Below are 16,632 nucleotides of genomic sequence, written 5' to 3'. Positions count from 1 at the left end.
AAGGTTATGTCTCAATGATGTCTAACAGGAGGGGGAAAAGGGATACATTACACGCTATATGTTACTGTAATAATCATTAAAATGTATAGAAAATTGAAATACAATTCAGGCTTGACAGTTTCCAAGAATTACAAATTCATTTGTAATTTAACCTGAATTTCATAAAGCTCCACTGAATAAGAATAACAAAGCAATGACAATAAAAATATTTATTAAGTATTTACCAGCTATTAAGTTTTTATCAGGAGCCAAGCACTATATAAGTACTTCACGTAGTCTGTCTCAATTTATCTTTTCAACAACCACATTTTACAGAAGAAGAAACTAAAACTAAAGAGGTTAAGAGATTTGTACAAATACTGCACTTGCTAGTTAAGTGGCAGAATTAGAATTTACAATCAGACTTGTGAGAGTATAAATACTGTACTATTGTGAAGAAAACTCTACCCCTATAGAATAGCAGTCCAAAGCACCAAGAGATTTCGAAATTCCTAGGCAATACATAAAAACACAATGGTTTTGAAATAAAATTTTACATTAACTATAAGAAAAGTCAAACACATGGTAACAATAAAATTTCAGCAGACATAGGTTATGTAGAGAAGTCCAAAGTTGAAAAGGATTTCCAGGCCTCCTCAAATATAAATACAAAAAGTTGGGTTATACCAATAATGTTGCAGTGCATTAAAAAACAATTCCCACAATCCTTCCATAACTATAATTGTAACACTGTCATATCTAAACAAGATGCTGTATTTATAACCATGAACAAAAGAGGATAATCTATTCAGGGGTACACAGCTACAGAAATGTAACAGTATTAAATTTGAGTTAATTTTTACAAAAAATAACAGTATTACAACTCTAGAACATGAGTTATGTGGCATGTTTATTGACATAAAACTAGAGGTCAAACTGAAAAAGATCTGGGAAGGTATCGTATATCTCCACAGATCTTAATTCACATTCACAGATCTCAATTCATAAATCAAGTTTGTGCTTACTTGCTTAATTTCTTCTTTCAGATCTACAGTTTTATTCTGATTAAAACTTTCTTGTACTGCTTGAAGATTAAATAACATTTGTTTCAGGGCTTCAACAGGACCATGATGTTTCCCTCCAGAAAGGGTACAGCTCTGACATAAAACAGATGAATGATTAACCAAGCAAATTCATGGAGGAAAAAGTTTTATTTTGTATTTTCCCCACAATATAAAATGCAAAAATTCAAATCAATAATGTGTTTTGAAAAGTCATTATTGTAACTCAACACCTCCCCTTACCCAATTGCAAGTTATTTAGAGACAACCATGAAGTTTGACACATCCTTTCTAGTCCCTGCTCTTTTCAAATGAACAGTACATGTTCACATTTGCAATGCTTTCATTTATACATTTAAAATCACAGATTTTTAGAAATGGAAGGTCCTCAGAGCTCAGGTAGGCCAACATGCTCTTTCTCGGGTATGTAAATAAAGCTAGTTATTAGCTGAACAAGAACCAGAATTTCAAATACAGCATTCTCTAAACACTTTTAAATGTTTTCACACAGAGAATGCTAGTTTTTCACTTACTCATTGGTCACACATTCCTTGCTATGTAAAAAAACACTCAAACCTCAATTATCAACTGATCTTACGTGCACCCAAAGAAGGCAACAGCACTAAATAACATGATCAGGATTCTTTTAAGAGAATCCATAAGGGATATTTTTTAAAACTTTTTTTCAAGTCTTCTTACCAACCTATTATTTTTATATCTTTCAAATGAGTTGCTGTGTTCTGGTAGCTACCACATAATGGCCACATAATAATATATTTCAGTATAGACAATATAACTGACATACTATTTAAACTTCAAGTCTAGAGGAAGTTGTTGACAAGCACAAGAATATTAGAAATAGAATCTCATTAGTGAAGAGGTTCAAAGTTAAGCACGCTCTCCACAATTACATGAATAGAGTATAAGAAATGGGATATAGAATGTAAAATGATGCAGCTGCTGTGGAAAACAGTATGGCAGTTCTTCAAAAAATTAAACACAGAATTACCCTATGATCCCCTTCTGCCTATATAGGTAGAAGAAATAAAAGTACAGACTCAAAACAGATTATTTATACACCCATATTTATAGCAGCATTATTCACAATAGCCAAAAAGTAGAAACAACCCAAGTATCCATCACAGATGAATGGGTAAACAAAACATGGTGCATACAATGAAGTATTATTCAGTCTAAGAAAGGAAGGAAATTTTGACATATGATACAACATGGACGAACCTTGAAGACATTAGGTTAAGGGAAATAAGCCAGTCACCAAAAGACAGATACTGTATGGTTCTTACATGATGCCATGGACTGAACTGTACCCCTCCCAACAAAAATTCATGTTGAAGCCCTAACCTCAAATGCAGATATATTTGGAGATAGGGCCATAAGGAAGTAATTAAGGTCAAATGAGGTCATATGGGTAGGGCCCACATACCACAGGATTAGTGTCCTTCTAATAAAAGACACCTGACAGCTCAAGGAAAGGCCATGGAAGGACACTGTGAGAAAGCAGCTGCCTACAAGCAAGGAAGAGAGCCTTCACCACGAACAGAATCAGCTAGCACTTTGATCTTAGATTCCCCAAACTGCAGAACTGTGAGAAATAAATTTCTACTGTTTAAGCCACCCAGCCTAAAGTATTTTGTTATCACAGCCGACTAATAAAACATGTAAGGCTCCTAGAGTAGTCAAATTCATAGAAACAGAAAGCAGAATGGTGCTAGCCAGAGGCGGGGCAAAAGAGGAACGGGGAGTTAGTATTTAATGAGTATAGTTTCAGTTGGGGAAGATGAAGAAGTTCTACACATGGACAGTGGTGATGGCTGCACAACAATGTGAAGGTACTTACTGCATAGAACTGTACACTTAAAAATGGTTAAAATAGTAAATGTTATGTTACACATATTTCACCAAAATTTAAAAAATAAAGAAAAATAGGGACGCCTGGGTGGCTCCGTTGGTTAAGCTTCCATCTTTGGCTCAGGTCAAGATCTCACAGTTCATAAGTTTGAGAGCCCCCCGCATCAGGCTCTCTGCTATCAGTGTAGAGCCTGGAGCCTGCTTCAGATCCTCTGTTCCCCCTCCTTGGCCCCTCCCTCACTCATGTTCACACCTGCTCATGCGCTCTCTCTCAAAAATAAACAAATATTTTAAAAAGTGATAAAAATAAAGAAAAATAAACAAGGATTAAGGATTCAATTAGCCTTATCCTCCTGACTCTTGTAGACAGACCTGAAGCATTATCTCTAAGTTACATGCATTCAGCCACTGCCTTAAAAAAATAAACATTAAAAAAAATTTTTTTTCTAGTTGCCTGATGCCAACCATAAGGGTTACAAAAGCCTGGAGTGGATTTTTCATGCAAACTAGTGATCAGAGTTCCAAAAAGAAAACTGTGAAATAGATTACATAAACTATTTGTGCAATTCACTAATGAACATTTAATAAATGTTGGTATGTCTGATAGAATTTGTCCTGAGACTCGTCATTAAAACTTGAGTGAATGTCTTGGAGTATATCTTTTTTGTATAGCTCTCTCAGAACTATAGTAATGTTTCACATATTCAAAAAACAATTTAAACCAAATAGAATGTGGTTTAAACCCAGTAAGTACAATAAAAATTAACAACCTAACAGTATTACAATTGAACAACATGAACACACTGAAGGGTTGGGAAGAAAATAATTAACCAAGGTAACTTTGGAAAACAGTAATTTGACTGGGTATTGTAAGGCTAAAGATAAAAAGAACTATACATAAATAATGTGATCTAGTTAGTAAATTTGTTCCTTACAGGGATATGGATTAGCAATTGTCAAACTATATGTATGCTAAGAATGAACAAATAGTTAAGAGACTATGGATAATAATAGGATTCCTACCAGTGGAGAAAGAAGTTACAAATAAGTAACAAGAAAGGCTAAAACAAGCCATGCAGGACTGAACTGGAGTCAAAGGTATAAGTATAAACTCATGATTTTATACATACATATAAACTATGACACATATACAAATATAGAAATATAGATGTGCATGTGTGCACAGTCTCAAAATATCTCCGTTTATTAATTACAAGGGGAAACTGTAATTTTACTAAAGAGACAGCCAGTAGACACCAAGTGTTCAAGGTTAACATCACAAGTATTAACATAATTGTGTATATTAATATATTATTAACATATTGCTATGTGGACTGAATGTTTGTGTTCCCCTAAAATTCTTATGTTGAAGTCTAATCCCAATGTGATGGTATTTGGAGAAAGGACTTTAGTGAAGTAATTAGGTCATAAGGGTGGAGCCTTCATGAATGGGATCAGTGCCCTGGTCCAAGAGACACAAGAGGGCTTGCTTCCTCCCTGTTCTCTGCCATGGGAAATTATGTGGAGAAGATGGCATCCTGGGAAGCAGGACCTCACCAGACACCTTGATCTTGGACTGCTCAGCCAACAGAAATAAATGTGTGTTGTTTAAGCCACCATGTCTATGGCATATTTATTAAAGTAGCCCAACTAAGACACATATCAGACACAAATCAATGATATCAATATAACATGAACCCTCTGATATGATGCACTGAGAAGGGCATAGCATGATTCCTATTGCATTCTTGCCAAAATGCATAACCTCATTCTGATCATGAGAAAACGTCAGACAAACCCTGAGGAACTATCAACAAAATAACCAACCAGTACTCTTCAAAAGTGTCAAGATCATGACAGACAAGGGAAGACTGAGGAACTATCACAGACTGATGTAGACTAATGAAAACTGACAACTGGGGGCACCTGGATGGCTCAGTTAGACATCTGACTTTGGCTCAGGTCATGATCTCACGGTTTGTGGGTTCAAGCCCCACATCAGGCTCTGTGCTGACAGCTCAGAGCCTGGAGCCTGCCTCAGATTCTGTGTGTGTCTTTCTCTCTGCCCCTCCCCTGCTCGTGCTCTCTCTCAAAAATAAACATTAAAAAAAAAATTTTTTTAAAGACTATTTTAAAAGGAATCATGACAATTAAATGCAATGTTGAATCCTGGAATAGGACACTGGTAGAGAAACTAGTGAAATTAGAGTAAAGTCTATAGTTTAGATAACAAAATCATACCTAAGTTAATTCCCTGTCTGTGATCATTATTCTACAGTATGTGAGATGATAGCATTAGGGAAGCTGAAAGAATGGTGACAGGAATTTTGGGTGCATCTAAAATTATTAAAAACAAAACAAAAACACCCTGGTAGTGAGATTGTGTGTGTACTGGCAGGGGAAAAGGAACCACTGATTAGTATTTAACATTCATTCATCTCAAACTTAAAAGAACTTCTACAAATTTGTTCTTCTACTAGTGCTTTTTACCTAAGTAAATGGCATCACCCAATCTTTTAGCTGCTTGGCTCAAACATCTGAAATTCATTCTTTGAATTCTATCTCCATCCTACTAGGTCTATATCTTCAAAATATATGCCAAGTCTACCCATTTCTGACTACGTCCAATGTACCCACCCTAAGCCAATCCTATCCCAAAAGACTGAAAAAGTCTCCTAACTAGGTTCCCTGCTCCTTCACCAGCTCCTTTTAAGTCTATGCTCCATATAGCTGCCATTTTATATTTTAGAATGTAGATCTGATCATTTCACGCTTCCACTCAAAACACTCCAGTGACTTCTCATCTCACCTAAATAAAACATAAAAATCTTCATTCCATCACTTGTAAGACGGTACATGATCTGGTTCCTGGTTATCTCTCCATCTTACCATCCTTCTCTTGTTCATTCTGACTGAGCTACACTACTAGAGTCTGATATTTCCTAAACATGCCAAATACAATTCTGCCTTGGGGTTTCTGCAATTACTATTACTTTTACATGTAAAGTTATTTCCTCAGGAATATCTGGCTTATTCACTCATTTTAGATTTTTGCTCAAGTATCACCTCAACAGAGAGATCATTCCTGACTTCCCTATCTAAAATTGTACCTGTATTTTCCTATCCCAACTAATGTTTCTTTATAATACTTACAGTACTCCCTTATGTGTCACATACTATATATTTGTTTAGTTTGTCTCTCCAAGTGGAATAAAAAATCCAAGACACAAGGATTTCCTCCCTCTTATTCACTACTGGGGAGACAGTTCCTAAAGAAGTGCTTGGCCCTCAAATATTTATCAAATAAATATTTAATAATTAAGCTTCACTTACCCAACATCTGCTATAGTATCTTACACAAAGTTCTAAGATCAAACATATTATGAAAGTCTCTACTTTCTCTAGTAAATTTCATCGAAGGAACTCAGTTTATTAAATTTTTCAGTTAATTTTTGAGTGTTCAACCTCCCAAATCTTCCAGATTTTAAGATCCCAAAAGTATGGTTTCAATATTTAACAGCCATGGCTGTATTTCTATGTCAAATTATATATAATTCCTTACGTGCATACATACACATTATTTTTTATTGTGGGGTTACATGCAAGATGCACATATGTTGATTCTGCAAAACTGGGTAATAATTTTCCTATTTTAAATTAGAGATTTATGTGGCCCCTGGGTGGCTTAGTCAGTAAAGCATCTGACTTTAGCTCAGGCCATGATTTCATAGTTTGTGGGCTCGAACCCCACGTCGGGCTCTGTGCTGACAGCTCAGAGCCTGGAGCCTGCTTCAAATTGTGTCTCCCTCTCTGCTCCTCTCTCCCTCCCTCCTCCCTCTCTTTCTCAAAAATAAACATTAAAAAAGTTTTCTTTAATTAAAGAGGTCTATAATTTTTTCTTAGTTAGAAACACAACTCTCAATAATCAACCATCCTATGGGAAAATATAACTTACTTTATAATGGTATGCTTTATACATTGTCCAAAAAAAACCAAAACCAAACAAACAAAAACATAATTTAAGCTCTCTGTAGCGTTCAATCCCAGGTCCCTCTACTTTAAAATACTAAAATAAAATTATGAATAATTCTAGGAGTGATGCTTTTATGCATTTATGTTGAGGAAGAGGGGATTTGAATCTTTTTTTTTTTTTAACAACTCAGAAATTAAAATCTGTATAGTAGTCATAAATCCTTTTAATAAAAAAATCCTCTTTTAAGAAGTTAAAAAGATTTAATTTCACCCACCTGATTATCATTTAAAAAATCTTCGAGAAACCCTTTAGTACACTTTGCCCTTGAAGTTTGTTGAGGATTATCATCAGAGTTAACAGGAACAGGAGATTTGCTAAATAGGATTTAAGGATACAAGAAAGTAATTAAGTTCCCAATTTACAAAAATTAGTCTAGGGGCACCTGGGTGGCTTGGTCGGTTAAGCATCCGACTTCGGCTCAGGTCATGATCTCGCGGTCCGTGAGTTCGAGTCCCACGTCGGGCTCTGTGCTGACAGCTCAGAGCCTGGAGCCTGTTTCAGATTCTGTGTCTCCCTCTCTCTGACCCTCCCCCATTCATGCTCTGTCTCTCTCTGTCTCAAAAATAAATAAACGTTAAAAAAAAAAATTTTTTTTTAAATTAGTCTATAACTGAATGGTTATCATTTAAATACAAATAATCACCAATAAACAACCATTGCGAATACAATTCATATTAATTTTGCTTGGTGATTCCCTATCTCTCTAAACTGATATTAGAATCTCACCCTCCCTATCTCCTTGTTTCTCCTTTAGAGCTTTTTTTTTTTTAATATATATTTTTTAAGCTTATTTATTTTTGAGAGAGAGAAAGAGGGAGAGAGAGCACGTGCGCGCCAACAAGTGTGAGCAGGGGAGGAGCAGAGAGAGAGGGAGACACAGAATCCGAAGCAGGCTCCAGGGTATGAGCTGCCAGGACAGAGCCCAACAAGGGGCTCCAACTCCTGAACTGTGAGATTGTGACCTGAGCTGAAGTCGGAGGCTTAGCCGACTGAGCCACCCAGGTGCCCCTCTCCTTTAAAGCTTTAAGAAAAAATTATCAAGTGAAAACATTAGTCCTCAAACAAATAAGCCTTGAACTATGGCTACACTCCAAAAGCTCATTTGTGTGAAATAAGCAGTACATTTTTCCAAATAAACAGTTAGTTACCCAATGATAATAAAAACCCCCACAAATATAGGAGTTTCTACTGGGATGATAGTTACATGCTCTTCCACGTCAAAGCAACAGGTCCTGCCCTCCAGAACTGGCATTAATAAAGAGGACAGATTATAGCAGGAAAAAGATCAATTGTGAAATTAAAACTCCTGAGTTCAAACCTCAATCCCACTCACTATGTGACTTTATATAATTTATTTACCTAAACTTCAGTTTTACATTAGTAGTCCCACTTATCTCACAGAAGTATTGCATAAATTAACTCTATGTACCTGGCACAATAAATATTAGTTTCTTTCTTGATGTTTCAAGGGACAGTAGGGCAACCCCAGCAAAAGTCAGAATTCTCCCAAAACAAATTCTATTAGTCACAGAGAACAAAGTCATTCTTTCTCATTTATATATCAACATAAAATGTGTTTCTAACTCAAGTAATCAGATATCTAAGAATCTTTCCCTAACATATAAATGTCACAATTCTAATTTTTTCTTAATAATTAGCAGCACTTCATTATTGACTCCTTTGATTTGTAACTCACTATGAGGTTTTTCTTACTCCCACGTAGTCTTTTCTCACATTCTTTACCAAAGGAGTTTGCACATCCATCTACCACCATCAAAAAGCATTTACCAGATTACTGAAGATGGGTGTGGGATACATAAGAATTCATTATACTATTCTTCTACTTTTGTATTTCTTGGAAATTTTCCATTATAAAAATGTTAAACAAATACAAAAAAAAAGCAGTTATCTTATTGTGGTTGTGTTCTACCTTTCAGTATACTACCTTGACTACTTCCTAGTCAATTTTTGTTTTGATGGTAGATTGACAATAATTTGTCAACACCATACTAAGGTCAGGTCTATTCCTTCTGACAATCCATCATTCATTTTATGTACAAACATACCCATCACAATATGAATTCAATCTTCCAGAAGTCAACTTCTATATGCAAGGTACTGGGCCAAACCAACGATTATAATAATAATTATACAAGCATAAATTATAGTATCTAATTACATAATACACTAAAAGCATTCAAAAATTTTATTCTTAAACACCTCTGATACTATTTGCTCACCCATTCTTGTTGGTTGCAATTGAAAGTAAAGTATTCATACTATGGTACTTTACAATTACCAAGACCAACTGACAAGAAAATAAGAAATTAGAAAAAAAGTTTAAGAATTAAGTGAGCTAATTATTAACCCAAGTTTCAAAAAATAAAGATACTATTGAAGCAACAATTGAGAAATAAAGCTAAATGAGGAAAAAAAAATATTCTGGATAATTATCACCACTATTAACAATTTACAAGACAGCTCATCATAAGTCAGAAATTGTCCTAAGTACCTTATATTCTCTAATCAAATGAATCCTCACAACAACCCCAAGTAGAGAATTTATATAAGGTCTTGTACAAAACAGTTTAACTTGTATAAGGTGTCAGCAAAGACAAAAAAAGTAACAGAGCTACGATTCCAAACCAGAATTATATTAATTGTCCATATTAAAAAAAAAAATAAGATGTTCAACTGAGAAGTGATCAAAAAATGGATCCAGCAATTAACAGACTCTGTCTATAACAGAGTATGACAGAACGAAAGTTTAGACAACAGAAGATAATAAATTATCAGAGCGTAAGGCAGGATATAGGGTTACCAAGAATGCATTTCTTATGAGTTCAGACAATAATATCACTAAGGAAAAAAGCTTTCCTACCTAAGCTCAATTCTTACTCCACACCACATTCATAGGCATCGATGTAGACAGTTTAAATTATTCTGAGAAACCATGTTGTAACAAGGTTAAGCACACAAATGAAAACAATATTAGAAACTACAAAAATGTATTACAATAGACCATACCAAAACACCACCACTGTTTAAGGAAAATAACGACTAAGAGAAAATAAAATGTAAACGAAAAAAATGGATAACTGCATAACTCCATATTTGGAAAGAATATAGAGGGAGAAAAAAACTTAAAAGTAAAAAGAAAACAAGAATTTCATAGCACTTTTCCATCTGCAAAATAGGTTGCTTTTGGTTGTGATTTTTCACCAGTAAAATCAGTATTTTACAGTGTAACAAAAAAAAACACATAAAGACAAAAGTTGTATAATGTGCCTAAGGTTATGCAACATTACACCATCTTGTGGTAACAACTGAAAAATGCAATTCAAAGAAACAACACAAAGGAAACATTCTATAGAATTAATATGTCACTATAAGTGTCAATCATCACAGAGTTATGTAAAAAATAAACTAACTGGGGCGCCTGGGTGGCTCAGTCAGTTAAGCATCTGACTTCAGCTCAGGTCATGATTTCACAGCTCGTGAGTTCAAGCCCCACATCCGGCTCTGTGCTGACAACTCAGAGCCTGGAGCCTGGTTCAGATTCTGTGTCTCCCTCTCTCTCTGTGCACGTCCCCTGTTCTGGCTGTCTCTCTCAAAAATAAATAAACATTGAAAAAAATTTTTTAAATAAATAAATAAAATAAATTAACTGTTCACACGACATTTTTCACTTGGAGAACTAAAAACTTTTTCCATTGTAACTTACGTACAAAGTAACAGGGATATTTTCCCATGATCTTTCTGCTTCAAGTTTATCTAATGAACAAGGACTATCATCCTTTTTCTTAGACTTCGGTAACTCTTCAGCACAATGCTCTAGATTTCTCTTGGCCTTCAGGATAAGCAATTCAATTTTGTCACCTAATTTAAAAGATTAAATTAATTCAAGAAAAAAAGTAAATGCAGAGCACAACAAAATCTCAAAGGCAACAAACAAGTAAGAATTCAGATAATTTAGAATATACACACATCTGTAACAAATTTTTTAATGACATTTCAAAGGAAAAAAGGGGAGAAGAGACATTTTCTAGGCACAAAATGATACATAAATGAAGACCATCATGTGTTCAAGATTTATCATCTGTTCATTACATCAAGAATGTAACATAAAAGCTCCTAGACATTAGGTCAAATTTATAGCACTTTCTTTGGTTCTTAAAAATAAAACAAAGCAATTACCACTGAATGGCTTTTTGGTTTGTCCTGGGAGAACTGGATTCTCACATTGACACTGGCTATGTTGAGAATCACATTTACATTCATTAATCAATCCTTTATCATCATTCAAGGAATCTGAAATGTTTGAGGGTTCAAAAGAGTATTCAAAACAATCTAATTTATTCATAAGTCGAGAAGTTCTTTGTGCCTGGTAACTATGTTTAGGGGAACACTGATCTTCTTTAAATATTTTATATATCCTTTGACTATTTGTATCAGGTAGCAAGTCTTGATGGTGGAGCCACACTGGGTAGGTGAAATCAGGTATACTAGTTATCCCTGAAACATTAAGGTCCGATTTCTGGCTAGTGAGCCATCTTGGGTAATTCTTTTCAAGATTGTGTTCTGAACTGTCCTCGAAAGACAATTTCTTGGAAAAAGGTAAAGATGGTTCAGAAACGCATTTATTAGTCTTACTCACAAGTTTTGGGTTTTTCAGCCTACCACATTGCTTTCCATTTATATTTGTGTATACAACGGGAGTAACTAAGTTATCCTTGCATATGGTAGTGAAGGGTTCTTGAAAATGTTTATTCTTCTCAGTATCTGATGAACTCAGTCTTCCAATGCATTTTTTCTTTTTCTTGCTAATTCGATGATTTGATCCAACATAAGCAAAAGAAAATGATCCATCTGCTGGAAGTTTTAATAGATCATCAGTTGTTAGGCTAATGGAGTCTATGTCATTAACAGTCTTTCTTCTACAGGATAAGGACAAGGAGCTTTTTTTGTGATCAACATTTTCAAAAGCTGAAAAACAAAGCATAGTTCTGTTTATTTCCCTAAATCACATACAATAATACTTCATAATATTTAACAGTAAATGAGAATTAAGAATTTAAGAGTCATTTTTGCTGCTTCCCTTTATCTTCACTAAAGTTTGATTAAAAGTATAAATAGTATAGGTTGATGAAATACAATGTGTTTTCTCACATCTCTTCACTAAGTTGTACACTTTTTTCTCCAACCTCTAAATTTTCCCTTGTTCTTTATTTACCGTTTAACCTTTTTTCATCTAGACCTATCCAGTGCACTAATACACTCATATTATTATTGGTCACTTGACACTGGCTGCAACATAGAAGAAAAATATGCTATTAAACTATGTGGAAAAATAATTTGCTTTCTGCCAATTAAGCCTGCAACAGCATTAACACAAAAAGAATAGCTGTCCTAACAGTCTTCTGGAATATATATTGCTCACATACTTCTAAGAGTTGAATGAAATTTTTTTCCATACTAGGGCTATTCCATAAATCTTCAGTAAAGTGTTAACTGGGTTATCAATAGATGCATTTTCCAAAGTTGTCTTCATGGGAACTGCATCAAGGAAAAACTCTTAACATCTTATATTATTGTCCCATAGAATACAGATCAAGAAGACAGTCTTATCACGTCAACTGGGATTGATCAAGTATAAATTCAGAAAGACTGAGATTTATCTGAAGTCATCAAGCTAGTTAATGAAACTTAGAACCACCATGTCAATGCTCTTTCCATTATGCTAAAATAAAATGGCTTAAGGGTTTAGGATCAACCACCTGCTATTATTAGTCACATTCATCAGCTTCCCCTCCAAGGTCACAAGAAGATCTTAGCTGAAAATTCTTGAGAACCAGAGAATTACAGAATCATTTAAGAAAAATATCCAGACCTCCATATTACATAAGTCATTTTTACCCCAAAGGAAAAAAAAAAAGTGTCTAGTTTTTCAAGGCTACAACACATCTTTCAAATGCTTTAAATCAGTGCGGGGAAAACACATACACATACACACACACACACACACACACACACACACACACACAAAATAAAAGCATACCATTGTTTGGTTTACAAATATAGTTGGAGAATTCTGGCATATGAGCAGAACACCTATTGTTGTTAATCTTTCCAGTGTTTGCACCAGGATACATCTGGCTTAAATCAAAATCATCAATATAGGCCTGTAGAGCCTGAGAGGCAGAACTATACAGTTTATCCTTATATTGAAAAGAGCCATCAGAGTTAGAGGAATTGCTACCACTCAGGCTGCAGCTTGCTAGCAGAGAAGATACTGAAGATTCCCGAGAACAAACTCTGTGTTTTGTAATTGATTTTGCCATGGCTTCCTCAAAATGGGTTATTTCTATTCATTTCTCTTAAAAACTGTAATACAAAAACAATAGGTTAAGGTTCCATTAAAGAGAATAATAGCCATATAGAGAGAAATTACTAAATTTGTAAACTTTTTATAATCTTCTTTAAAGAATAAAATCCATTTCTATAATTTTTAGGCAATACACATTGATTTTCTATTATTATAATTATTGTGAATTCCTTCATCATTGATTTAGAAAACATTTATTGAGTACCTACTATGTGCCTGGAATTGTGTACACATAATTATCTGAGAACAGTACCAAGAGAAGAGTACTCACTATTTCAAAGTCCTAAAAACTACTGATGAGCAGTCTTTTCTTATGAGAATAGATTCTATGACATCACAATACCTAACACTCCCCTATACAGACTATTTTTCAATTCATAAGCCTACTATTATACACTGCAGATAGTAGGTGCTCAATAACTTTTTAAAGGCATCAAATGAGGTATTAGAAACAAGAAGCAAGAACAGAATATCCACTTTTAATGTTGTAAATGCCAATATGTAACTTTAGCCAGCCCTTTCCTGGGGGGAAAAAAAACTGAGAATAAAGTAATTAATAGTATTTATTATAAAGAAATAAACCACAAGTTTATTGAGCTAGCAACATGCTCTTTTCCTAAGATAATATCGTTATTGTTAATCATTTTCTCACCTTCATTTTTGGCAATACACTTACCATTTTCACTTCTTATGTTACACAGATTCAACCTACCTCTCTTTTAAAAGAGACTTAGATAATTTGGAAATTGACAACATATTCATCTTAGACTACTAATAGTAGGATCTATATCAAATAGGATCATTTGAAAAACTAAAAAGTAACAAACAGGTGTTACTTCAGTACGATATGATACTCTTAAAAATTAAATCAGTGGAAATGGATTTTTTTCTGTACTAAAAAGGAAAGATTAATGTCTAGGACTTAACACATGCTATAATGTTATAAAGTTAATATGTTCAACTTTGGGCTATAATTTTGGGAATGTTTAAGTTAGAACAACTTTTAATGTAATCTTAATAACTACCAAATTTGACTTTAAAATATTGAAAGTTTTCCATTTAAAGAAGAGTAAAACAGCATCCTGCCTCAGCTTTAGAGCATGCATCTGCCTTTGCAGCCACAGAACATAACGGTTAATTAGCCTCTTTGATTTCCCTGAATACTGTGATGTTGGTTTGCCTCCAAAGAATGGCTAGACTAAGTCAGCTGTGCTCTTTCTTTACCGCTTTCACTAATGATGTTTAAATTTTCTCAAGTAAATATGGCTTGACCCAACATTTTCTCCCTTATTCCAACGAAATAAGTCAGAGAAAGACAAACCCCATACAATTTCACTCATATGACACTGGAACACAGGAGAAGGGACCAAAAAAGGAGAGAGGAAACCAAACCAAAAGAGACTCTTAAGTACAGAGAACAAACAGGTTTGATGGAGGGAGGTGGGCAGGGAATGGGCTAAATGGGTGATATACCCTTAAGGAGGGTATTTGTGGGGTGTGGGTGGCTCAGTCGGTTAAGCCTCTGACTTCAGCTCAGGTCACGATCTCACAGCTCGAGAGTTCGAGCCCCGGGTCGGGCTCTGTGCTGACAGCTCAGACCCTGGAGCCTGCTTCAGATTCTGTCTCTGCCTCTCTGTGCCCTCCCCTGCTCGCGATCTGTATCTGTCTGTCTGTCCCTCTCTCTCTCTCAAAAATAAACATTAAAAAAAAAAAAAATTAAGGAGGGTACTTGCTGTGACGATCACTGGGTGTATATGTTAGTGATGAAACACTAAATTCTACACCTGAAACCAACTTACCATATGTTAAACAATTAGAATTTAAATAAAAACTTGAAATAAAAAACAGAAACAAAAACGAACCCCTAAAAGGTAAAGCTGTTGGATTACAGTTCTCAGTAAGTGGGTAACAACATTTATTTTAGTTCATAGGAGGGCAGAAAGAAAAGCCACAATTGAATTCTCATTAGGGAGAGCTCCCCAAAGAATACAAAAGTAGAATTAACACTTTAACGTTTATTTATTTTTATTTTATTTTATTTTATTTTATTTTTTAACATTTATTTATTTTTGAGACAGAGAGAGACAGAGCATGAACGGGGGAGGGTCAGAGAGAGAGGGAGACACAGAATCTGAAACAGGCTCCAGCCTCTGAGCTGTCAGCACAGAGCCCGACGCGGGGCTCGAACTCACGGACCGCGAGATCATGACCTGAGCCGAAGTCGGTTAACCGACTGAGCCACCCAGGCGCCCCCACAATTAACACTTTAATAAACCCCCTGCACCCATTACCCTGCTTCAATTAATCACCCACACACCCCAACTTTCTATCCACCCACTTCTCCGCACTTCCACTACAGGATTATTTGGAAGCAAATCCCATTATCTCACCATTTCTTCCGTAAACACTTCCGCTTCTATCTCCAAAAGGAAATCCATCATTCCGAAGAATGAAATGTTACACGAATGGCAACAAGTTTCAACTACCTTTGATTCAAGAACAGAATGTTCACTGTTAAATAACCAATAGGAACAGCTCGCGCGCAATGAAGAACTCCTAGAAACAACAGCTCTGTGGTTTACGTTTTGACACCGAATTTTGCTTATTCCACAGCTAAACGACAAGAATTAACGGACCCGGAAAGCGAAGATCGCTGGCATCCCTGCGGGAGAGCATCTTTTCAAAACCCTCTCGACGCGCTGGCTTCAATCCTTCCGCCCTTTACCCAGGAGTCACCCACCCTGCAGGATTCCAGCACCCCCGGCGGTCACAAACACTTCAGTTAGCTACTTCCACCCAGAAGTCATTTATTAGGCAGCAGCCGTGAGCCCCACCGGGCGCGGACGGAGTTTTTCCGAGGTGACAGCCCCGAGGGCCCAATCCCCCTTCCGCCCCGCCCTCTTCAACAGACGCCTCGAGTCTCCCGAAGCCCACGTCAGGGCCCCTCCGTCCCGTTCCGCGACTCTCCCCCCGCTCGGGAGCCTCCCGCTAAAGACGTTCTCTTCCCACGGGGAATGTCCACTCGCGCCCGCCCTCAGGAGACGTCCTCCTCTTCCCTCCACGCCACTCTTTCTCTGGTTTCTCCCACGGGCCGTCCAAGGATGGGGCGCCCCTCGAAACTACAGCCCCTTTTCGGGCCGAACTCACCGACGAAGTCTCCAAAAGAGATTAAAAAAAAAAAAAAACGCACACTTCCACAACTCTCCACCGAAAGCCTGCGCCTGTTACCGGACGGGAGACGCGATACAGCATCCCCGACCCGGACACCGCCCCGCCTCAGGCTCCGCTTGCTCGAAGCCAGCTGC

The 16,632-nt window shown here is 36.1% G+C and overlaps 1 protein-coding gene across 9 annotated transcripts in view; it reads right to left on the bottom strand.

Moving 5' to 3' along the window:
* Nucleotides 1–16,631, bottom strand: part of CD3H18orf54 (chromosome D3 C18orf54 homolog) — a 67,496-nt gene extending 50,865 nt beyond the window's left edge. The window contains exons 1-7 of one of the 9 annotated variants that reach the window (XM_042962054.1): nt 16,518–16,631; nt 15,718–15,813; nt 13,001–13,326; nt 11,140–11,928; nt 10,671–10,821; nt 7,157–7,256; nt 1,005–1,136 (exon numbers count right to left, since the gene is read on the bottom strand). In XM_042962054.1, the coding sequence (XP_042817988.1) occupies nt 1,005–1,136; nt 7,157–7,256; nt 10,671–10,821; nt 11,140–11,928; nt 13,001–13,283 (1,455 nt within the window). In that variant the 5' untranslated portion in view covers nt 13,284–13,326; nt 15,718–15,813; nt 16,518–16,631. The other 8 variants (XM_042962052.1, XM_007080503.3, XM_042962053.1 and 5 more) reach the window with 8 other exon arrangements.
* Between the last annotated feature and the right edge of the window lies 1 nt (nt 16,632).

The sequence above is a fragment of the Panthera tigris genome, chromosome D3 (genome assembly GCF_018350195.1).
Source record: "Panthera tigris isolate Pti1 chromosome D3, P.tigris_Pti1_mat1.1, whole genome shotgun sequence".
Taxonomy (NCBI): Eukaryota; Metazoa; Chordata; class Mammalia; order Carnivora; family Felidae; genus Panthera; species Panthera tigris.
This window is presented reverse-complemented; position numbering and strand designations above follow the sequence as displayed.